Raw genomic sequence first — 24,775 nt, 5'->3', positions numbered from 1 at the left:
CTGTATGCCCACATCAGTAACTAAAAAACAATGCAAAAGGGTGACAGATTCCCTTTAAAGGATATTATGAGATCACTATCCTTCCTGGCTGTTATACCATGCAGTGTCACGGCATCCTGGAAAGTCATTGATAAAGCCAATAATGCTTTATAAATAACTTATCACAGAAGATGGCAAAGTACATCTTAAGTGAACACACAGGACATGCATTTTAGGATGACAGGTGGTGTGATCAGAGCCGTAGCAGCGTCACATTGCCATGCAATACGATGGAAGTCTGTACCTAACAAGGCCAACAGCACAGTCTTTTTGAAATTGGTACTTGTCTTGTTTCAAGGGGGACTTGAATATCTGTCTGTTGGGGGCTTTAAAAGGTGGATATGGGATGTCTGATAAGTGGGAGCACCAACGATCACAAGAACGAGGGTCCTGTGCCCCCTTTTATCCTCAGTGGTACTTTCAATGGAGCCACATGGTAGTGAATGCTCTCTGCTATTCATTCAATGCCTGAAACCACTGCCGGACAAGAGAAAGAATAGCTGGACCACTGGAGTGGTGGGATGGAGTGGCAGGGGAAGTGGTTGGTGAGTAGTCTTTTTTAGCATTTACACAACCGTTAAGAATTTAATTATGTCAAGGTCATCCCTTTAAGCTACTAAGTCATACACCCAACAATATGACTGCAGTTTTGGCCTTATCCACACGTCCATTTAAAAGACGCACATGTTGCGTAATACGTTTTGTCCGTGTGTGTGTGCGTGCGTGGGTGTGCGTGTCATTAGTGTTTTTCTGGTATGGTTAAAGGATAACTCAAATTACAAAGCTTCTCCTGTACTTTGCCATATTAAACTCCCACAGAGCATGGATGTAATCGTGTGCTGCATGTGTTTATCACGGACCCATTGACTTGTATGAGTCCATGTGTCCGAGCTGGCGATTAAGAGTTAATATGTCTCCTCGTGGATCATACAGACAGGGAGGTGTGACAATCACCATTGATATTAAGGCGAATGCTTGTGAATGTGTCTCCAGTACATGTGTAGACAGACACCACACATACTGGAGACATAGACATGTGAAGAAGGCCTTAGGCCCTGTGCGCACTAGAAAATGGAATTATCTTAAGCAAATTCCACACCCTCTGAAAGATTACCACACCTACGGCAAAAAAAACCGCAGCAAACTGCACCCGAAAACCGCATGTGATTTTACTGCGGTTTTTCCACAGGTTGGTACCTGTGTTTTTATACCTTCAATGTAATAAAGCATGTTGAAAAAAACAAAAATAAATATATATGTGTTGTCATTTCCTTCTAGATAGATAGATAGCCTTGAGAAAGTATTCAGCCCCCTTGAATTTTTCAACCTTCTCCCCCATTTCAGGCTTCAAACATAAAGATAAAAATTTTAATGTTATGGTGAAGAATCAACAACAAGTGGGACACAATTGTGAAGTTCAACAAAATGTATTGCTTATTTTAAACTTTTGCAAAAAAAGAATACACTGAAAATGGGGGTGTGCAATATTATTCATCCCCTTTACTTTCAGTGCAGCAAACTCACTCCAATATTCATTGAGGATCTCTGAATGATCCAATGTTGTCCTAAATGAGTGATGATGATAAATATACCGTATTTTTCGCTTTATAACACGCACCTGATTATAAGACGCACCCCCAAATTTGGTGAAGGAAAAGAGAATTTTTTTTTATGTTAAATGGGGTCCATCTTATAATGCCAGTGTCCGTCTAACAAATCATATAGGGTATATGTGCCTCATAGCCCCCCATCCTAAAATTAGCCCCCTTAATCTGGATATGGTCCCCTTATATTGGCACACGTTCTCCTGTGCTGCCTATGGCCCCCTATGGATTGCACACGTTCCCTGTGCTGCCTATGGATTGCACACGTTCCCCTGTGCTGCCTATGGCCCCCTATGGATTGCACACGTTCCCTGTGCTGCCTATGGCCCCCTATGGATTGCATACGTTCCCCCTGTGCTGCCTGTGGCCCCCTATGGATTGCACACGTTCCCTGTGCTGCCTATGGCCCCCTATGGATTGCATACGTTCCCCCTGTGCTGCCTGTGGCCCCCTATGGATTGCACACGTTCCCCTGTGCTGCCTATGGCCCCCTATGGATTGCACACGTTCCCCTGTGCTGCCTGTGGCCCCCTATGGATTGCACACGTTCCCCTGTGCTGCCTGTGGCCCCCTATGGATTGCACACGTTCCCGTGCTGCCTGTGGCCCCCTATGGATTGCACACGTTCCCCTGTGCTGCCTGTGGCCCCCTATGGATTGCACACGTTCCCCTGTGCTGCCTATGGCCCCCTATGGATTGCACACATTCCCGTGCTGCCTATGGCCCCCTATGGATTGCACACGTTCCCGTGCTGCCTATGGCCCCCTATGGATTGCACACATTCCCGTGCTGCCTATGGCCCCCTATGGATTGTACACACTCCCGTGCTGCCTATGGCCCCCTATGGATTGCACACATTCCCGTGCTGCCTATGGATTGCACACATTCCCGTGCTGCCCATGGCCCCCTATGGATTGCATATGTTGCCCTGTGCTGCCTATGGCCCCCTATGGATTGCATACGTTCCCCTGTTAGATATCGCCCCCATGCTGCTGCCCATAGTAAAATAAAATAAAACACTCTTTCCTTACCTCCTCCAGCGCTGATCTCCCTCCTGTCTCCCTCCGTGCTTCTGTTCCTCCACTTCCTGGTGCCGATCATGTGATCGGCACAGCAGACTGATCTCATCTCTGCGTGCCTGTCTGATCACAGTGGAATCAGGGACACCGGGGAGAAACGCTGGAGGTAAGTAAGCTTTTTTATTTTAGGATGAGCAGCAGCATGGGGGCCATAGCTAACCGAGGGGGGGCATGTGCCATCACAGTGGGACGCAGGCTCATATAATATGCACCGCTCCCCCAGCCCGTCACTGCGGTGCGGTTTCAGCACCACGGTGATGGACAGCGGCTGTTCATATTATACAACGCCTTATATATACATTATATAACGCCCGCAGCGTTCACCTGCCCCCAGCAGCGCTCCAGAGCGGACTCTGCAGTGTATACATTTGGGGGAACAAAAGTGCGTCTTAGAAAGCGAAAAATACGGTAATCCACCTGTGTGTACTGTAATCAAGTCTCTGTATAAATGCACCTGCTCTGTAATAGTTTCAGTGTTCTGTTTAACCCCTTCAGTCCCGGGGCACTTTCCGTTTTTGCGTTTTTGTTTTTTGCTCCCCTTCTTTCGAGAGCTGTAACTTTTTTATTTTTCCGTCAATCTTCCCATATGAGGGCTTGTTTTTTGCGGGACAAGTTGCACTTTTAAATGAAACCATAAGTTTTACCATATGGTGTACTGGAAAACAGCAAAAAAATTCCAAGTGTGGAAAAACTGCAAAAAAAGTGTGATGGCACAATAGTTTTTGGGATGTTTTATTCACGGTGTTCACTATATGGTAAAACTGATGTGTCGGTGCGAGTTTGTAGACACCAAACATGTATAGGTTTACTTGTATCTAAGGGGTTAAAAAAAATCACAAGCTTGTCCAATAAAAGTGGCGCACGTTTTGCGCCATTTTCCGAAACATGTAGCGTTCTCATTTTTTGGGATCTATGGCTCAGTGACGGCTTATTTTTTGCGTCTCGAGGTGTCGTATGGTACCATTTTTGCGTAGATGCTACGTATTGATCGCCTGTAATTGCATTTTGCGTAAAACTTGCGGCGACCAAAAAACGTAATTTTGGCGTTGGGAATTTTTTTGCCGCTACGCCGTTTACCAATCAGATTAATTGATTTTATATTTTGATAGATTGGACATTTCTGAACCCTTTAATTTTCAATGGTGGGAAAAGGGGGTGATTTGAACTTTTAGGTTTTTTGTTGTTTTTTTTATTTTTTAAAACTTTTTTTTTTTATTTTACTAGTCCCCCTAGGGGGCTATAGCGATCAGTAATCCGATCGCTCTTATCTATCTGCTAATCACAGCTATACAGCTGTAAACAGCAGATTCAGTCACTTTCTGTTTCTCTCTGCTCGCGGCCGAGGGAAAACGAAAATGAAACTTCATAGCTGCAGGCGTCATCACATGACCCTGTGCTACGATGGCAACCACCGAAAGTCACGTGATCACGCACGTGACTTCCGGTGGGGGCGGCGGTAAGTAAAAACCATGGCCGCGCGCATATAGATCTTGCTGCCAGACTTTGGCAGCGAGATTTAAGGGGTTAAATGTTGCGAGTGGAAGCGATTCCACTCGCAACATGCAGGCACACATGTCAGCTGTTGAAAACAGCTGATATGTGTGCCGACCGCCGCCTGCCCGCGGTAGGGGGCGGGGATTAACGGGACACGTTCCATGACGGATATATCCGTCCATGGTCGTGAAGGGGTTAAAGCACAGAGAGCATCATGAAGACCAAGGAACACAACAGGCAGGTCCGTGATACTATTGTGGAGAAGTTTAAAGCCAGATTTTGTTACAAAAAGATTTCCACAACTTTAAACATCCCAAGAAGCACTGTGCAAGCGATCATATTGAAATGGAAGGAGTATCATAACACTGCAAATCTACCAAGACCCGGCCGTCCCTCAAAAATTTCGAGAAGACTGATCAGAGATGCAGCCAAGAGGCCCATGATCACTCTGCATGAACTTCAGAGATCTATAACTGAGGTGGGAGAGTCTGTCCATAGGACAACAATCAGTCGTACACTGGACAAATCTGGCCTTTATGGAAGAGTGGCAAGAAGAAAGCCATTTCTCAAAGATATCCATAAAAAGTGTTGTTTAAGGTTTGCCACAAGCCACCTGGGAGACACACCAAACATGTGGAAGAAGGTGCTCTGGTCAGATGAAACCAAAATCTAACTTTTTGGGCACAATGCCAAACGATATGTTTGGCGTAAAAGCAACACAGCTCATCACCCTGAACACACCATCCCCACTGTCAAACATGGTGGTGGCAGCATCATGGTTTGAGTCTGCTTTGCTTTAGCAGGGACAGGGAAGATGGTTAAAATTGATGGGAAGATGGATGGAGCCAAATACAGGACCATTCTTGAAGAAAACCTGTTGGAGTCTGGAAAAGACCTGAGACTGGGATGGAGATTTGTCTTCCAACAAGACAATGATCACAAACATTAAGCAAAATCTACATTGGAATGGTTCACAAATAAAAGTATCCAGGTGTTAGAATGGCCAAGTCAAAGTCCAGACCTGAATCCAATGGAGAATCTGTGGAAAGAGCTGAAAACTGCTGTTCACAAACGCTCTCCATCCAAGCTCACTCAGCTCCAGCTATTTGCAAAGGAAGAACGGACAAGAATTTCAGTCTCTCGATGTGCAAAACTGATAGAGACATACCCCAAGCAACTTGCAGCTGTAATCGCAGCAAAAGGTGGCTACAAAGTATTAACTTAAAGGGGCTGAATAATATTGCACGCCCCAATTTTCAGTTATTTATTTTTAAAAAAAGTTTAAAATAAGCAATAAATTTCTTTCAACGTCACAATTGTGTCCCACTTGTTGATTCTTCACTATAAAATTTTAATTTTTTATCTTTATGTTTGAAGCCTGAAATGTGGGAAAAAGTTGAACAATTCAAGGGGGTTGAATACTTTCACAAGGCACTTTAGATAAATAGATATTACAGCTTTTATTTCTGATGTATGCGTTTGCCCACCAACAGTATTTCTCATACAGCAGTGACCCTGCAGGACCTTGTATCTGAGCTCTCGCAGGGTCACTGCCGGTCGGTGACATCACTCTATTAGGCTATGTGTGCACGTCTGCGTGTTGCATGCTTTTACGTTGCGTTTTGCACCGCAGCGTAAAAGCATGCCTTTGCGTCCCCAGCACAATCTATTAAGATTGTGCAAATTCCATGTGCACATTGCGTTTTAGAATGCAGGGTTTCGGCTGCTGAAATATTTAACCAAAGCGCTGCGTTCTAAAAAGCAACATGTCACTTCTTTTGTGCGTTCCAGATGCTTTCCCCCCTCTGTCCATGGCAGAGCAAGCATCCAGAACGCATGAATTCTGCATGCACAATGCTTTCAAAACGCAGCTTTTCGGCTGCGTTTTGAAACGCACATGCAGTGACTTAAACGCTGCAGAATAGAACGCAGACTTGCGCACATACCCTTACCGCTTTTGAGGCCCTGAAGTTCTCGTGAGCAGTAATGTGATGACATCTCCGACCGTGAGAAATGACCTGGGGTTACCCCTGCAGCCTAGTTCACAGAATGAGGCTGCATTGAGTACTAGCTCTCAGACGCTGCTAGATCAGTATTCAAGCGTCATGGGACCTCGTGTGGATTAAGCCGGACCTGGAGGGGTATTTGGGGATTTTAATAAAGTGGTGAAAGAGCGGGATTTTTTGTGTTTTATTTCAAATAAAGGATTTTTCGGTGTGCGTGTTTATTTACTGTCACTGACAGATTAGTCATGGCGTTTCTAGACGCTGCCAATACTAATCTTGGACTTAGTGGCAGCTATGGGCTGCCATTAACTCCTTATTATCCCGATTGCCACCACATCACGGCAATCGAGATGAGCAGGGTAGAGTCCTGGGACTGTGGCATCTAATGGATGCGGCAGTTCTGGGCGGCTGCTGGGAATACCTGAGAATACCAGCCTTCAGCTGTGTGGCTTTATCTTGGCTGGTATCAAAATTGGGGGGACCGCACGCCGTCTTTTAAAAATTACTTATTTATTTTACTGCACGATAAAGACCCGCCCACCGGTGACTGATTGGTTGCAGTGAGACAGCTGTAACTCAGCGTGGGGGCATGTCTGCCTGCAACCAATCACAGCCACCGATGAGCAGGGAAGGCGTGAATATGTTATGAGCCTAATGAGCGGCTGGCTCTGGAAGATGAAAGAGCCACTGCGGCGCAGTGTGACAGCCGCCCGGTGATCGGTAAGTATGAAGTGCTTGCTCCTACCCCTTTGCGCCCGATTCTAGTCCCCATAGACTTTATATGGGGAGCAGTATCTGGCCAAATACCAGCCCTCCAAACGTACATTTCTGATGTGTGTGTGTGTGATATGATATGATATGTGTTTACTCTCTGCTCAATTTCCTCTTCCTCTCCTAGTGACATCACTTCCTTGCAAAACGCAGGGTAGTGATGATCACTATGTCCCGAAAAATGTGAAATATCGTGGGAATAACGCACATAATTTGCTACCTGCGGTATTTCATGATTACATTACAGTCAATGGGGTAAAATACCGCAGGTACCTGCGGAAAAAAAGTGACATGCACATTTTCCGCAGCAAAAATTCCGCAGCAAAACCTGTTGGTGAAAAAAAAGGTAGCATAGGTTTTGCTGGGGAAGGACTGCAGCAAGATAATGAACATTTTCTGCAGCAATTCATGCAAAACCGCGGTAAAAACCGCAGCGTGCGCACAGGGCCTTAACCAGTAAACATCATGGTGTAATACACTGTACAAGGCACCTCCTGACGGACGTAATGAGGTTTCCCACACCTAGCGGTGGTTACACATCTTCTCAGTACTGGCACAGCGCACACCTGGTGATTACTGACCTCCTCAGTCCACTATAGGCTCACATCCGCATTGTATGGTACTATGCCCACCGCCTTCCTCAATGGGCACACAGCAGTGTACCAATGAGGTGACCAAATCCGGCCAACATGCAGACCCCAGCAGGAGAGCACTGACAAAGGCAGCCAGATAAGGCGCTGAAGAGCAGTACCATCTGGATATTAGAGGGGTGGTCCACTACTGTGCTATTCATACTCCATCAGCATGAGCTGGGTGAGGGGCTGACACCCACCACCCCCATCAGTTATTACTTCTGGCTGAAAGTATTGGACAACCCCTTTGAAAATGAATCCCGCTCACAGGTGCAGTTCACGATCCATGAACCCAACTTGGCCCCCATTATTGGCACAGCCGTTCCAAATAGTGAGCCGCTGGGGTCCCACAGGGCCAGTCTGGGCCATACTTGTGTGGCAGCCCTAGGCACCAATCAGATCGCAGCTTTCATTTTCCATGTGACTGATGAGAGCTGGCCTCTGATTGGCTGAGCTGGGTATTTAGCCATGGCTCCCTAGTCGGTCGGAGGGGACAGTTAGGAAGGGCCGGTATCACCCCGCAGGACATGCCGCCACAAGCTGCTCCTGTGCGGTATAGTGCCAGGCGGAGCGGGGCCTCTACTCCGGGTACAATCAGCCGCTGCCAGGCCGGGTACAGGCATCACACCGCCGGCCAGCGGTCAGCACAGCCGAGGACAGCTTGTCACCGGGTCCTAACGAGCACAGGCCGCGATCTTCTCCCTGCACCTCCCTGAGCATCCCCGGTACAGAGGGCACACCTCCCCGGTCTGTGCCCCTCTGCCACAGCCCACACCCCGCCCTGCTCGCCCAGTACCCCCGGCGCCGGCCACCCGCACCGCAGGCACAGGACGCACTCACCTCTGGGTGCAGGATCGGGACGCAGCCAGCGTCTTTCTCATATTCCTCCATAGTGTCAGCCATCTTGGTGTTAAATCCCCCGCTGCATGCTGGGTAATGAGCAGCCGGGGAGGGGGAGGCTGTTGTCCTGACACTACACAGGACGGAGTTCAGCACCACATGCACTGCTGCCGAGCAGAAAGGCAGTCACCAAGGGCCCCTCACCCTCCTGTACAGGGGGCTGTCACCAGGAGCCCCCCAGCCTGCTGGGGCAGGGGCTGTCACCAGGAGCCCCCCAGCCTGCTGGGGCAGGGGCTGTCACCAGGAGCCCCCCAGCCTGCTGGGGCAGGGGCTGTCACCAGGAGCCCCCCAGCCTGCTGGGGCAGGGGCTGTCACCAGGAGCCCCCCAGTCTGCTGGGGCAGGGGCTGTCACCAGGAGCCCTCAGCCTGCTGGGGCATGGGCTGTCACCAGGAGCCCCCCAGTCTGCTGGGGCAGGGGCTGTCACCAGGAGCCCTCAGCCTGCTGGGTCAGGGGCTGTCACCAGGAGCCCCCCAGCCTGCTGGGGCAGGGGCTGTCACCAGGAGCCCCCCAGCCTGCTGGGGCATGGGCTGTCACCAGGAGTCCCCCAGCCTGCTGGGGCATGGGCTGTCACCAGGAGTCCCCCAGCCTGCTGGGGCATGGGCTGTCACCAGGAGTCCCCCAGCCTGCTGGGGCATGGGCTGTCACCAGGAGTCCCCCAGCCTGCTGGGGCATGGGCTGTCACCAGGAGTCCCCCAGCCTGCTGGGGCATGGGCTGTCACCAGGAGTCCCCCAGCCTGCTGGGGCATGGGCTGTCACCAGGAGCCCCCCAGCCTGCTGGGGCAGGAGCTGACCCCAGGAGCCCCCCAGCCTGCTGCGGCTGTCACCAGGAGCTAGCTCCCCAGCCTGCTGGGGCAGGGGCTGTCACCAGGAGCTCCCCAGCCTGCTGGGGCTGTCATCAGGAGCCACCCAGCCTGCTGGGGCAGGAGCTGACCCCAGGAGCCCCCCAGCCTGCTGGGGCATGGGCTGTCACCAGGAGCCCCTCAGCCTGCTGGGGCTGTCACCAGGAGCCCCCCCAGCCTGCTGGGGCAGGAGCTGACCCCAGGAGCCCCCCAGCCTGCTGGGGCTGTCACCAGGAGCTCCCCAGCCTGCTGGGGCTGTCACCAGGAGCCCCCCAGCCTGCTGGGGCACGGGCTGTCACCAGGAGCCCCCCAGCCTGCTGGGGCACGGGCTGTCACCAGGAGCCCCCCAGCCTGCTGGGGCACGGGCTGTCACCAGGAGCCCCCCAGCCTGCTGGGGCACGGGCTGTCACCAGGAGCCCCCCAGCCTGCTGGGGCACGGGCTGTCACCAGGAGCCCCCCAGCCTGCTGGGGCTGTCACCAGGAGCCCCCCAGCCTGCTGGGGCTGTCTCCAGGAGCCCCCCAGCCTGCTGGGGCAGGAGCTGACCCCAGGCGCCCCCCAGCCTGCTGGGGCTGTCACCAGGAGCCCCCCAGCCTGCTGGGGCAGGGGCTGTCACCAGAAGCCCCCCAGCCTGCTGGGGCAGGAGCTGACCCCAGGAGCCCCCCAGCCTGCTGCGGCTGTCACCAGGAGCTAGCTCCCCTGCCTGCTGGGGCAGGGGCTGTCACCAGGAGCTCCCCAGCCTGCTGGGGCTGTCATCAGGAGCCACCCAGCCTGCTGGGGCAGGAGCTGACCCCAGGAGCCCCCCAGCCTGCTGGGGCATGGGCTGTCACCAGGAGCCCCTCAGCCTGCTGGGGCTGTCACCAGGAGCCCCCCCAGCCTGCTGGGGCAGGAGCTGACCCCAGGAGCCCCCCAGCCTGCTGGGGCTGTCACCAGGAGCTCCCCAGCCTGCTGGGGCTGTCACCAGGAGCCCCCCAGCCTGCTGGGGCACGGGCTGTCACCAGGAGCCCCCCAGCCTGCTGGGGCACGGGCTGTCACCAGGAGCCCCCCAGCCTGCTGGGGCTGTCACCAGGAGCCCCCCAGCCTGCTGGGGCTGTCACCAGGAGCCCCCCAGCCTGCTGGGGCAGGAGCTGACCCCAGGAGCCCCCCAGCCTGCTGGGGCATGGGCTGTCACCAGGAGCCCCCCAGCCTGCTGGGGCAGGAGCTGACCCCAGGAGCCCCCCAGCCTGCTGGGGCATGGGCTGTCACCAGGAGCCCCCCAGCCTGCTGGGGCAGGAGCTGACCCCAGGAGCCCCCCAGCCTGCTGGGGCTGTCACCAGGAGCCCCCCAGCCTGCTGGGGCTGTCACCAGGAGCCCCTTAGCCTGCTGGGGCAGGGGCTGTCACCAGGAGCCCCCCACCCTGCTGGGCAGGTGCTGTCACCAGGAGCCCCTCAGCCTGCTAGATGGGCTGTCACCAGGACCACCTCACCATGCTGTGCAGGGGCAGACCCCAGGAGCACCTGAGGCTTACTGCAGTACCCCCGTAAGACTGGAGTTACAGTAGCGTATGGCATTGGATGTGATATCTTGCAATCAGATCACAGCTGTGGATTACTCTCTCCATCTCCTCCATTGTCAGCCTCTGCGTATTTCGCACTACACTCAGATCACATCCTAGTGCAGTCTGAAGTGTTACTTGGATGGATGCAAGTGATCCGAGACTCGCAGACAACTGCATTATGCTGCGATTTTCTCACATTGCACTCATGTGAGTCATACGCTTGTGTGAGCGTACCCTAAGGGGCCCTTCACATTCGTTTTTACCTACGTTCAGTGGTCTCATTGGTGCTTCTGTCCGAACACCCCTGCAAAATGGGTTTTGGACGCATGCACAGACAGGGCCATTGACTATAATGGAGCAGACTGAGTCAGCGTGTGCTCTGTCCTGCACCATTTTCGGGCATATATGCTTTCTGCAGGCGGACACCCAGACGTAGCAGCATTAACGTTCTAGTCAATGGCCCTGTCGGCATATATGTCCAAACCTGTTCTGCGTGGGTGTTCGGACGTAAGCTCCAGCGGGACCACTGAGCGTAGGTAAAAACGAAATGTGAAAGCAGCCTAACAGTAGTAACCACAGTACTGATCACAGGACCCTCATAAGAGTAGTAACACAGTTCTGTTACTATATTACCGATCACAGTTCCCTCATAACAGTAATACCCACAGTGCTGCCACTATAGTACTGATCACAGTGGCTCTGTAAGAGTTATTACAGTACCCCAATAACAAAACTGATAACAGTGCTGCCAATACAGTAGTGACCAAAGTGGCCTGATAGTAGTTCTGACTACAGTACCTAAATAAGAGTACTGAGCACAGTACACTAAAATAGTGACAGTAATGTAATGACCCTATATAACTTGTATCCACAAATGACAGAATAAACAGCTTGTGCGCACTAAAGAAAGGATTTTTCTCAAGAAATTTCTTGAGTCCGAAAGATTAGCGCACTTGCGGTCAAAAACGCACCAATAACGCACCGAAAACCGCATGCGTTTTTAACGCATTTTTGTGCCGTTTTGATGCGTTTTTGATGTGTTTTTTTCCGCGGGTTGGTCCCTGTGGTTTTTTTCTATTATCTATGGTAAAAAACGCAGGTACCTGCAGAAAAGAAGTGACATGCTCATTATTTTTCTCAAGAAATTCTGCAGAAAGAATGTGCTTGAGAAAAAAACGCAGTGTGCGCACAGGTATTTATTTTTTTTTTTTCATAGGTTTTGCTGGGGAATGTCTGCAGAAAGGTTACAACCGTTTTCTGCAAACATTTCTGCAGCAAAAACGCAAAAAAAACCGTTGTTAAAAACGCAGTGTCCGCACAGGGTCTTGGCAGTGTTAGCCCACTGCACCTTCCTAATAATGCTAGTATTAGAGTCATGACCACAATTGCCACATAACAGTTTCATCATCAGTCCCCATAACAATGCTGGTATTTGTAATGTATGTGCACACAATGGCTCTATTCATCAAGATCAGCGATTTTCTTGTGGTCTTGATGAGTAGATGTGGTGGCGTCAGATGCTCACGATTCATGAAGAGGTGCACACCTCTTCATGAATCTGGAGAGCCTGACGTGCCTCCGTGCATCACTCCAGAAATCTTACTCCAGTCTATTACAGGAGTAAGATTTCTGATGTAGGGAATGCAGCAGCTCATTTTGAATTAGATGTGCTGTGGCATCATGCCCCCATCCTGCCCACTTTAGCGGAGATGGTTAAAAACGTGAAAGCTCCAAAAGTCTCAACATTTTTTGCTCAACTTCAAAAATGTAGCAACTTTTTAAAGCAATTTACACCAGAATTCTGACAACATAACTTTGACTCTATCAATGTCCGTTTCAGGCAAGTATGTTCCATAACCCATATGAAAACGTGCTAAATAAACTCTGAAGATTCTGAATATATGGACAGCAATGTAAAAACGACTTGCTGTGGAAATGTTATCTTTGGAGCTTTTTTAACCACTTACGGTTTTCAAAGATCTGAAGCGGTTAAAAGATATGATCCCAACCATTCTTCAGGTAGCTTCTGCTTAGAAGCCACTTACTAGTTTAATACACGTTGGAAACAAAAGGCAAAGATGTTTTAAAGAACGACCAAAAGATGCCAAAAATTATGCTTCTAGACAACATACGCTGGTGAGCCCTGAAGCATTTTCCTCCTGAAAGACGTATCTAGTTTGCATATTTCTACAGTAGAGAATGTCATGTCCATATACCCATATGGGCAACAGTAAGGCTGTGTGCACACGTGTGCTTTTTTCATACTTTTACGCTGCGTTCTGCACCGCAGCGTAAAAGCATACATCCTGCGTCCACAGCACAATCTGTGAAGATTGTGCATAATCCATGCGCACGTTGTGTTTTATAACGCAGCGATTTGCATGCTATAATATGTTGCCAAAACGCTAGGTTCTAAAAAGCAACATGTCACTTCTTTTGTGCGTTCCGGATACTTTCCCCACTCTGTCTATGGCAGAGCAAGCATCCAGAACGCATGAATTCCGCATGCACAATGCTTTCAAAACGCAGCTTTTCGGCTGCATTTTGAAACGCACATGCAGTGACTTAAACGCTGCGGAATAGAACGCAGACATGTGCACATATCCTTAGCCTATGTGCACACTGTATCTTATGGATGAAGGCAGATCCTCATAGCTTTTGAAGCAGATGACGCTTCTGGAAAACGTCATGCGTGTTTAGAAGTGGTTAAAAGAAGTTTTAGAAGACTGAACGTATGCACTGGGAGTTGTTTTGACATTGCAATGCAGATGTTTATTATTTTTAACGTTTTATTGAGTGCAAACGCTGTGTGCACATACACAGACCCTATGGTTAAGTTCCACAATTGGTTTTTGGTGAGTTGTAGCCTCTGTGTATTTTTGCTGCATCAAAAACACATCTTAGGCTGCTTTCACACATCCGTTTTTTGCAGAGCGCCACAATCCGGCTCAAAAACCTATGCAACGGATGCGGTGAACAAAGCGGATCTGTTGCATAAGTTTTTCCATGCGGCCCGTCCGTTTATTGACGGATGCGGCTTGAGACTGAGCATCTCAGCCGGATGTGGTTTTTTGCCGCAGGACGCCGCGTCCGGCGTCCATAGGCTTGTATTGTAAATCGCGCCGGATCCGGCGCCATGCGTTTTTTTCGCCGCACAAAAAAACATGCCAGGCAACGTTCCATCCGGCCGCCGCATGGGCTAAATATGCCGCATCCGGCAAAAAACGGACGCAACGCAAGGCCATGCGGCACAATACGGCGCTAATGCAATTCTATGCAGGGAAAAAACGCAAAAAAAAACAGTTCCATTTTTCCTGCAAAGTTTTTTTTTTTTTTGTGCCGCTCAGCAAAAACCGGATGTGTGAAAGCAGCCTTACAGTTACAGCAAAGTGGATGGGATTTATAGGAATCTCCTGCCCTCTGTGCTTCTTTTTTTATTCCGCATTAAGTGACCTGCAGTATGTGTTTCAAATCTTCAACATGTCAATTTTTCTTGTGGGCACGCTGAGTTTTCTGTGCTGATTTTCTCTATAACTGAGTTTTTTGTGCAGATTTTCCCTATTAAATTGCCTTCGATGTGCAAAATCAAAAGATACAAAACATGCACATAGCTGTATCAATAAAGTTTTATCAGCCATATGCTAGGAAGTATCAAAAGCAAAGCAGCTTTATTTAAAACATGACCTACCAAGAAGAGACAAAAACCGCAGCGTCAAAAATATGATAAAATGTATGTAAAAACCGAACACAAAAACTCATGTAAGAAAACGCAAGTTATAATAGGTGAGTAATTCTGCAACATCAAAAACTCTCCAAAAGCTCATCATGGGAATGTAGTCTTAGGCCGGCATCACACGCTACTATATATCGGGCGATATGTCGTCGGGGTCACGGATTCCGTAACGCACATCCGGCATCATTAGAGATATCGTAGCATGTGACAGCTACAAACGACTGTGAATGAGCAAAAATACCTTATCGTTGCTCGTTGACACGTCGTTCATTTTCATAAAGTCGTTCCTCCTTCTGTGTGCCGTTTGTTCGTCGTTCCCGAGGCAGCACACATCGCTCCGTGTGACACTCCGGGAACAACGAACACAGCTAACCTGCGTCCCGCCGGCAATGCAGAAGGAAGGAGGTGGGCGGGATGTTACGTCCCGCTCATCTCCGCCCCTCCGCTTCTATTTTGCGGCCGCTGTGATGCCGAACGTCCCTCCCCCTTCAGAAAGGGGATATTCGCCGCCCACAGCGAGTTTGTGCGGGAGGTAAGTACATGTGACCAGGGTAAACGACTTTGTGCGCCACGGGCAACAAATTGCCCGGGACGCACAAACGATGGGGGCGGATGCGATCGCTCATACGATCGCACGATATATCATCCTGTGTGACGCCGGCCTTAGGCCAGAGGCACACCTGCGTATGACTCGCACTCAGCTCCATGTTAGACAATGTTGTAGCTCAGATCTGCGTGTTTTTCCTCAGCCGTAATCAAACTGAGGAAAAAATCGCAGCATGCAGCGATTGTCTGCAAAAGCCGTGTCACTCGCACCTATTCAAGTGAATGGGTGCGAGAGAAATATTCGACTGCACTCAAATGTTATCTAAGTACAGATCGATGTACGCACGAGTTGACAATGGAGGAGATGGGGGGGATTAACCCCTTTCTCTCCTTTGCAGCTGTGACCCGATCGCAAGATCGGATCACAGTTGCATTACACTTGGCTCACGCTCGCAGCAGAGCCTGAGCTGGGGGTCCTTAGCATATCGCATGCATTGCTCTCGCATCGGATGCCATATGCTAATGTGACTACAGTCTTAGACCCGCAACACATCCGTTTAATTTGTACATGTGCGGTACGTATTTGCACGTACCGGAGACACGTACACACGGAGACCCATGTTATTCAATGCTAGATGGCACACACACGTAAAATCACACGGAACGTGTGTCCATGTGATAAGTACGTGTGCGCTTTTCTGCACGGACGACATGTCCGTTTTTGGCCGGCAGCCTGCAGGCACGGACCTGCTAAAGTCTATGGGTCCGTGCCTGCACGGACCGCACACGGAGTATGTCCGTGTTCAGCACGTTTCGTGCGTGTGCGTTTTTACACTAGCGATCTTATTTATTTATTTTTTTAAATTAAATTCAGTATACTTACCTTTTTTTCTGCTGTTCTCAGTCATACTTACATTGGCGCTCGTTTTTTTTTCTTCCCCCGGCTCATACCGCTCCCCGATCACCAGCGCGGCGAGGAACAGCTGTGCAGAGAATACGCGGCAACAATTACTTTGAATATGCCAGCCGCTCATTAATCAATCTCGAATTCCCTGCTTTTCCCACCCACAGACGCCTGTGATTGGTTGCAGTCAGACACACACCCCCCATGCTGAGTGATAGCTGTCTCACTGCACCCAATCACAGCAGCCGGTGGGCGTGTCATAACTGTGTAGTAAAATAAATAAATTAATTAAAAAAAACGGCGTGCGGTCCCCCCCAATTTTAATACCAGCCAGATAAAGCCATATGGCTGAAGGCTGGTATTCTCAGGATGGGGAGCCCCATGTTATGGGGAGCCCCCCAGCCTAACAATATCAGTCAGCAGCCGCCCAGAATTGCCGCATACATTATATGCGACAGTTCTGGGACTGTACCCGGCTCTTTCCGATTTGCCCTGGTGTGTTGGCAAATCGGGGTAATAAGGAGTTTTTGGCAGCCCATAGCTGCCAATAAGTCCTAGATTAATCATGTCAGGCGTCTCCCCGAGATACCTTCCATGAGTAATCTGTAAATTACAGTAAATAAACACACACCAGAAAAAATCCTTTATTAGAAAAAAAACACTAACAAATTGCCTTGTTCACCAATTTTATAAGCCCGAAAAAGCCCTCCATGTCCGGCGTAATCCAGGATGGTCCAGCGTTGCTTCCAGCTGTGCTGCAGCACCTTCATTCTATCTGTTTCTTTCCCATTCTCCGTCTCTCTACCCCTCTGTATATATCTCTCTGTCTCTCTCTCTCTCTTTGTCTGTCTTTCTCTTTCCCTGTCTGTCTCTGTCTCTTTCTTCGTCTGTCTCAATCTCTTTCCCTGTCTGTCTATCTATCTCTTTCCCTGTCTATCTATCTCTGTCTCTTTCCCTTTCTTTCCCTGTCTGTCTGTTTCCCTGTGTCTGTCTCTGTCTCTTTCCCTGTCAGTCTGTCTCTTTGTCTGTGTCTGTCTCTTTGTGTCTGTCTCTTACCCTGTCTATGTCTGTTTCTTACTCTGTCTGTGTCTGCCTGTTTCCCTGTCTGTGTCTGTCTCTTTCCCTGGCTGCATTGTGACACGCCAACATTCCATATAAGGGAGTGGCTGCGCATTCTTCTGAAGTTCTGGCTGCACTGTGGCTCCCAGCTCCATTCGCTTTGTTTGTTTTAATGTTTTGTTTATTGAAACAAAATAAAAAATACACAAACATCAGAAATCACAGACTTGACTAATACAATCATATTTGCATCAGACGCTTCCCATTTTAACTCTATAACTCAGATTACGTATGTGTTGTCTGAGCCTTCCAAATAATAAACTTAACCATCTGGTATTGGGAAAGCCCTAATTAACTTAGTATTCTGGTTTCTGTATTAATATGCAACAGTTTTTAACAACAAGTATCATAGAAACTAGAGGTAGAAACTAGAGGTAGAAACTAGAGGTAGGGGGGGAGCCAGAATCTAGGAGAGCGAGTTTTTGTCGCATGAAATTCAGTTACAGGATTAGAGTTAGAGGGTTCAAGAGACGAAAGGAAAGGGGAAAGAGATAGAAAGGAGAGAAGAAAGGAGAAGATTTTGGTCTTAGATCCATTCAATTCGTGGTAAGGATGTTTAGACAGCTGTCATTCATCTCATTGGTGAGGGGATGGGTGACTTACAATCCCCTATGCTACCGTCTGCGAAGTCACTATTGAAAATTGCGGTTTAGACTTATAGGCCTGCCAAGCCTTCCAGACCTGAAGGAAAGAGAGCATATTTTGACGCGAAAGGGCTGAGAGTTCTTCAACGTGATATAATTGATCGATCTTCAGCAAAAGCTGTGTGAGAGTGGGAATTTTCGTTGTGCGCCACAATTGGGCTATGAGAAGTTTACAAGCTGAGCCTACAAATGACGCCAGTTTTGAAGTAGCTTTGTCTTTAGGCCACATTGGGAAGTTCAGAAGCATTTGTCCAGGTTCCAGAACCCCCTGTTTGCCTGTGAGGTCAAATATTAACTGTGAAGCCATCCACCAGAAGGTCTGGACAATCGGACAAGACCACCAAACATGTAAATATGTTCCCTTGTCCCTCTCGCATCGCCAGCATTGATCTGAGTTGGAAGAGCTCCATGCACTAGACGAGGTGGGGACAATGTACCATCTCGCAATCACTTTAAATGAGTTCTCTTGAACTCTCACACAACACGACGGGCCATGTGAGGCATTGTAAATTTGGCTCGTTTGTAAATCGGTAAATATAGTACTCAGGTCCCTTTCCCATCTTAGTATATATGCTCTCTTTACCACCAGATTTTTTGTAAGCAGGGTCTGGTACAAGTTAGAAAGAATTCTCCTGGGAGTCCGGGTTTGCATGCAAAAAGATTCAAATGTAGTTAAAGGTCTGTCGAGATGAGTGTGAGGTAGTAATGGATGAATCACATGTTTTAACTTGGTATGATGAAGAAATGTGAGCTTAGAAAGGCCTGGGTTCATACCCATCTCCTGTTCAGAAATCAAAGAGCCGTCCACCAAGAGATCAGCTAACGGAACATTCACATTGGTCAGAAATGTGGATTTCGTGGACGCGGCTTGGTTTACATCAGCATCTAATATGTCAGAAACTTGGGTTAAAGGGGAGAGAGGCGGGGCCAGTATCTCTCTGTTTTCCTTCCATTTGTGCAAAAGAGTTCTCGTAAGCTCATTTGTGACGGATCTTTTATCCCTCTGGTTAGCAGGGGAAAGTAGCATAGCTCGTAGAGGAGTGGGGGCTAGGTATTCTTCTATGGATATCCACAATTTAGTCGGTGGGTGTCTGATCCAGTCTACCGTTCTAGACAGGACGGCGGCTTGGTAGTATAACGATATATTGGGTAATCCCATGCCCCCCCTGTCCCTTGGGAGGTTCAATGTTTGAAAGTTGATTCTCGGTTTATGTTTGTTCCAGACGTAGTTGGAAATTAAAGAGTTACACTGAGAGAGAAAAGCTGCGGGAATTGGTATAGGTAGCATTTGAAAAAGGTAAATAAACTTTGGAAGTATAATGCTTTTAATTAAATTTTTCCGACCCATCCACGAAAGGAAGGGAGCCTTCCACGAGGCTATTTGTGTGGTAAGTTTAGGAAGAAGGGGCTTGTAGTTGAGATCAAATAGGGACTTGAAGGTTTTCCCTAACTTAATGCCTAAGTATGTTATATGACTATTTGGCCACCGAAAAGGGAACGTGTTTTGGAGAGATTTAGTAACTTTACTGGCGATATTAATGCTTAATGCTTCTGATTTGGATAGGTTAATTTTGAAGTTAGACTATCGGCCATATTCCTCTAATAATTTCATAAAGGCAGGGAAACCCCTCTCCGGCCTGGACATTACCACCAACAAGTCATCGGCAAAGGCGGCGGACTTGTGGTGAACTCCCTGTAGATTAAACCCCTCAATGTCCCGGTCCTGTTGAATGGAGGTTAGCAATGGCTCCATGGCCAAGACAAAGAGTAGGGGGGATAAGGGGCAACCCTGCCTTGTGCCATTTTTAATGTCAAAAGGGTCGGTGAGGGTATTTATTTTAATCCTGGCCGTGGGGGATGTGTACATCTGTAGGATTGCGCGTATGGTATCTGGGGGAAAGTGGAAGGCCTCCAGCGTCTCCTGCAAGAAGGTCCAGTCCACCCTGTCAAACGCCTTCTCGGCGTCCGTTCCCAGCAGCACTAGAGGCAGCCTATGAGTCCTGGCCCTGGCGTATTGCATTAGGTTTATTACTCTTAGTGCGTTATCCTTCCCCTCTCTACCTCTGACAAAACCTGATTGTTCTGGGGAGATGAGATCCGGGAGGATATCTGCCACTCGATTGGCAATTAAACTAGCATATATCTTTAGGTCCACATTCAAGAGTGAGATGGGCCTATAGTTTCCACAACACTCTGGATCTTTCCCATCTTTGTGTATTAATGATATATGTGCCTCTAGTGCTTGCTTGGGTATAGGGTCGCCATGTAGAAGAGCGTTGCATGAAGCTAAGAGATGATCCCCCAAAATATCAAAGAATTTCTTATAATATATAATGGGGAGGCCATCTGGACCTGGAGCCTTCCCCACGGGGCTCCTGGACAGGATGGACTGAACCTCAGCTCGGGAGAACGGTTTTTTAAGGACGCCTGCTGTGTTTTAGAGAGTTTCGGGAGATTTAATTTAGTTAAGTAGTTTTGTATACCACATTTCCTCTTGTCTCTCTCCGATGCCGACTCTTCTGGTCGAATTTGATATAAATTTTTGTAAAAACGAAGGAATTCATTCGAGATTTGAGAATAGTCTTGCGTACAGTGACCCTGTGATGTTTTAATTGCATGTATGAACGTACGAGCCTGTCTTTTTTTTATCATGGACATCATAAGCTTAGAAGCTTTATCCCCATGGAGGAACATACGATTCCTCCAACTGAGATAAAACTTAGCCGATTGCTTATTAAGTATATCCCTGAGTTCCACACGCTTCGCAGTCAATTGTTCTAATTTCTGTTGGGAAAGGGACTTCTTATGCTGAGCCTCCAACGTGGCAATCTGAGCATACAGAGTCTGCAAGAACAATTTCCTCTGCTTGTTGAGATGTGAGGAGATGGAAATCAGTTCTCCCCTAATGACCGACTTATGCGCTTCCCACAACATTGGGGCCGCAATATCTGGTGTCTTGTTCTCTGCAAAATAATTACGGAGACAGTCAGATATGCGTTTCTTATTTTCTTCCGAGGAGAGAATTGATTCATTCAATCTCCACGTACGATGTAGCCAGTACGGCCTCAGGAGTGAGAAACTAACTGAAACATAAGCATGGTCAGAGTAGGGTGTTGATTGGATCTCTGAGTCATTGACAATTGGGTAGTAAATGCCTAGGTAGAAAAATGTAGTCTAGTCTGTGGTATGATTTATGAGGATTAGAGAAGAATGTGAAGTCTTTGGTTGTGGGGTGTTGATAGCGCCAGATATCTATCAAAGAGAGGGAATGAAGAGAGCATTTAATCCGAGATAGGTCCCTTAAAGAGAGGTGACTTTTTTTTGCAGTGGAATCTAGCTTGGGCTCCATAGCCACATTAAAGTCACCGCACAGTATTGGAGTACCTTCTGAAAAAATGCGGAATTTTTTGAGCGTGGACATCAACCATCGAATCTGTTTGACATTTGGGGCATACACATTCCCTAGGGTTACCATAGAGCCGGCCAACACACCCTTGACAAAAATAAATCGGCCCTCTGGGTCAGTAGCGACATCTTGAGCTAGGAAGGGTATATCTTTAGCGAGGGCTATGGAAACCCCCCTAGATCCCCCTGCGTGGGGAGGGGGCGTGGAACCAAGTGTTGTAGTGTGCTTTGTTAAAGCTTGGGATTTTGCCTTCACGGAAATGCGTTTCTTGGAAGAATATCATGTCTGCGTGCCTCTTTTTTAGGCTATGTAAAGTCTGTGACCTTTGTACGGGGGAATTTAATCCATGTGCATTAAGGCTTATTGCCGTAAATACCTTATGATGTGATGCCATGATGATACAAACGGGAGGACATTCTGTTCTTTTTCCATCGGGATGAATGGACCAGACCTAAGACCAGTGGGAGAGTAGAAAAGATAGAGAGACTAGGGAGTAGAGAGAGGTTCAAAAGAGAGCAGGGTATTAGTATCAACATATTCAACTATGTGAAATTCAAACAGAAAAGAGTGTGCATCAAGAGGGAGCAAAAAGTGCAAAACCCCTGTAATAACTTCGTGTTTTAAGCTAGCATAAACAGTTATATACTTCAATAGGCCCAATCAAAGACCCCTTCAGGGGGGCTCGCCTTCAGAGTTCATCTGGAGTTTCTTCGCCGCTTTGCGCCTGGATCTATGGGTCTTTGGGGTGAGGCTATGCCATGGTGCCGGATCTGGAAGCATTTGTAATGCAGACGCCGAACGATGAATTTCCAGCTCCGGGTATTTCTCCAATGTGATCCCCAAATCTTCACAGATCCGTCTTATCTCCGCAGAAGTTTTGGCTTGGTAGTGTTTTCCATTAGCAGATATAGCGATGCCAAATGGGAATAACCAGCGGTACGGAAACTGGCGTTGGCGTAACACTGTTGTGAAGGGTTGTAGCAATCTTCTTTTGGTCAGGGTGGTGGAAGCAAGGTCCTGAAAAATCAGAATTTTAGAGCCTTCATGACTTATAGACTCCGCTTCTCTGGCTTTTTTAAGAATAAGTTCTTTAATTCGGTAATCCAGGAAGCGACATATAACATCCCTTGGTGGTTCCCCTTGTTTAGGTCGTGGTCTCAAAGATCTATGAGCTCTTATCAGTTCCAATGTTGGAGCAGGGTCAGAGTCCATCAGGTCAGAGAAGATGCCCTGTAGGGTCGGGATCAAAGCTTCATTTGCTACCGATTCTGGAAGTCCCTTTAATCTGAGATTGTTTCGCCTTTCTCTGTTTTCATGATCTTCCAGAATGGCATGAATTTGATTGATGTTGTCCTCCTGTTGGCGAAGACAGGAGATGACAGTGTTGGAAGTGGAGGTTATTGTGGCTCGGGCCGCTTCCAGGGATTCCACTCTGTGTCCAATTTGGCCGATTTCTTGTTTGATATCTGATAGCTCCCTTGCCACCGGTTCCAGCGCATTTTTAAGGATCCGTTTCATAAAAGATCTTGAGATGGGGAGACTCTTGCTATTATCAGCACCTTCAGTGTCACTTTCATCATCATCTATGTCTTGTACGTCGTTAGTAGACATGCTTTGGGGGCTACCTGTTTTAGCGTCAGCTGTATGGAAGTGTTTTTTGAGAAACTTATCGACATCAGCCTGGGTAGTAGATTTAACTGGTCTGGGCAGTGAACTGGCTCGTGCGTTGCCGATTTTGACCATGTTAAAGTCAGACATAAGTGGTGTTATGCTTGAGAGAATGATTAGTAGGGGTTAGGCCACTCCGCTCCCTCCAAATAGCACAGATTTTAGAACATTATACTCCTTCAGAGAGGGGTAAGGAGGCGAGAAGAGAATGTCCTTATGTTGGAGGTACGACTGTGTGACCTCTCTCTATATCCTCTCCACCAAAAGGCCTCTCCTGTAGCCTCGGTGCCCGTGATGGTGTATGGAGCTGAAACTTAAGAAATTTTTCTTGCCGCCAGTCAGCCTGCCACGCAATGGCGGCCCAGACCCGAGTCAACAGAGCACCCTGCAGTGTGGGGGGGGGTACAGAGCAACCCCCTATGGCTCTTAATGTCCCTTTGTGTATTTGAAAAGGGGTCCCCTTAAACAGGGTCCGTTCCCCTATCTTCACCCTCCACCAGGCTTAATTCCGGTGCGGGGCAATTCTGCCCGGTGTCCCGCACTCAGCACGGTCTTCACTCGGCGTCTCACTCCCAGCACTAGTCCCTGCTCTCCCTGCGGACGAGTGCCCAGCAGCGTGTCAGGCCTCAGATCCACGCGTGACAGCCGGCCATGGAGGGGGACACCGAGGCGGCGGATACCTGTGCCCGGGCCTGCGAGGTGCAGTAGACCGGCCTCGGGGCTCGTCAAGGGACCGTGGGGCGGGTGTGGGGATGGGCGTCTGGGGAACTCACACTCACCGCCTGATCTCTCCGTTGGTCCCTGCGAGGTCTCCCGAAGTGCCGCCCGCAACCGCCGCGAGACTTCCGACCAGGCCCCAGGAACTCCGAGCAGCCGCCAGAGGATCAGACGCGGCTCGCGATCCTCTCCGCTCCGGACCTGTGATCTTCAGGAGCCGGTAAGTGCCGGCGCCTTCCTTCCCTGCAGGTCGTCTGGCTTGCTCCCGCGTCCAGTGGAGTCACCGCACCCAGCTCCATTCGCTTTAATGGAGGCAGGTTTTTTGGCGAATAACTGTAAAGTGCAGGGTTAAAATTTCCCCTCAAAACATAACCTTTGACACTATGGTTTGGTGAGGGCTGGCAGCAAAGACCTGACTGACGACTATCATGTCCCCTGAGGAGTCTTAGTGACGAAACGCGTCGGGACGCCGGGATGTCATCAGGGTCAGCATAGGGGTCCAGTCTGAGACCTAGTTGTGGTCCGTCCTTGTCAGGACGGAAGTCTGGGGCAGCAGTCTTTTGTTATTTTATATCTGGTAGGTGGTAGGGCCAGTATATGGCGGACGTATCCACTACTCAGGACCAAGAGACTGCGTGTCCCTCCATCAAAAGGGATTGGGTGAGACCATTCCTTTTTTAAATGCCTAAAAATTTATTGCATTTCATGTATCTGTATGACTGACCATTGTCAGTCAATGGAGTGCATTGCACCTTGTTTGTTTTTTTAGGTATTATTTTGTATGTTGTGTTTTTTCTGTCAATTGGACCACTGTCCTTTGCCTATAGCAACATCAATTTCCTTTATGTTTGTTTAGTTTTTTTCATGTGTTTGTTATTCTAGTGGCCATCACTATACGTGACCCCTCTGGGCGCGTGCCTTATTGGGTTAACCTACGTGACCAGGGTGTTATTCACCTTTAGTAGTGATGGCTTTCAGTACCTGACTTGTGTGTTCTGGAGTAAACACTGTTGCTCCTACAAGTTTAGGAATAAAGGTGTATTTTATATGCTGATTTTGTACCTTATCTATATTTGGATTAGTATTTTACTACTATGATGCTCTCGGGGTCCAGAAGTGTGAGTGTACAAAATTTTGT

General features: G+C 48.6%; 1 protein-coding gene across 1 annotated transcript in view; it reads right to left on the bottom strand.

Moving 5' to 3' along the window:
- ZDHHC17 (zDHHC palmitoyltransferase 17) overlaps nt 1-8,571 on the bottom strand; it is a 142,844-nt gene extending 134,273 nt beyond the window's left edge. Inside the window, exon 1 of the mRNA XM_075344918.1 lies at nt 8,466-8,571. Coding sequence (XP_075201033.1) covers nt 8,466-8,528 — 63 coding nt within the window. The 5' untranslated portion in view covers nt 8,529-8,571. The remainder of the gene's footprint in view (nt 1-8,465) is intronic.
- Between the last annotated feature and the right edge of the window lie 16,204 nt (nt 8,572-24,775).

The sequence above is a fragment of the Anomaloglossus baeobatrachus genome, chromosome 4 (genome assembly GCF_048569485.1).
Source record: "Anomaloglossus baeobatrachus isolate aAnoBae1 chromosome 4, aAnoBae1.hap1, whole genome shotgun sequence".
Lineage (NCBI taxonomy): Eukaryota > Metazoa > Chordata > Amphibia > Anura > Aromobatidae > Anomaloglossus > Anomaloglossus baeobatrachus.
The sequence above is the reverse complement of the archived record's forward strand: the minus strand, read 5'-3'. Positions and strand labels throughout refer to the sequence as shown.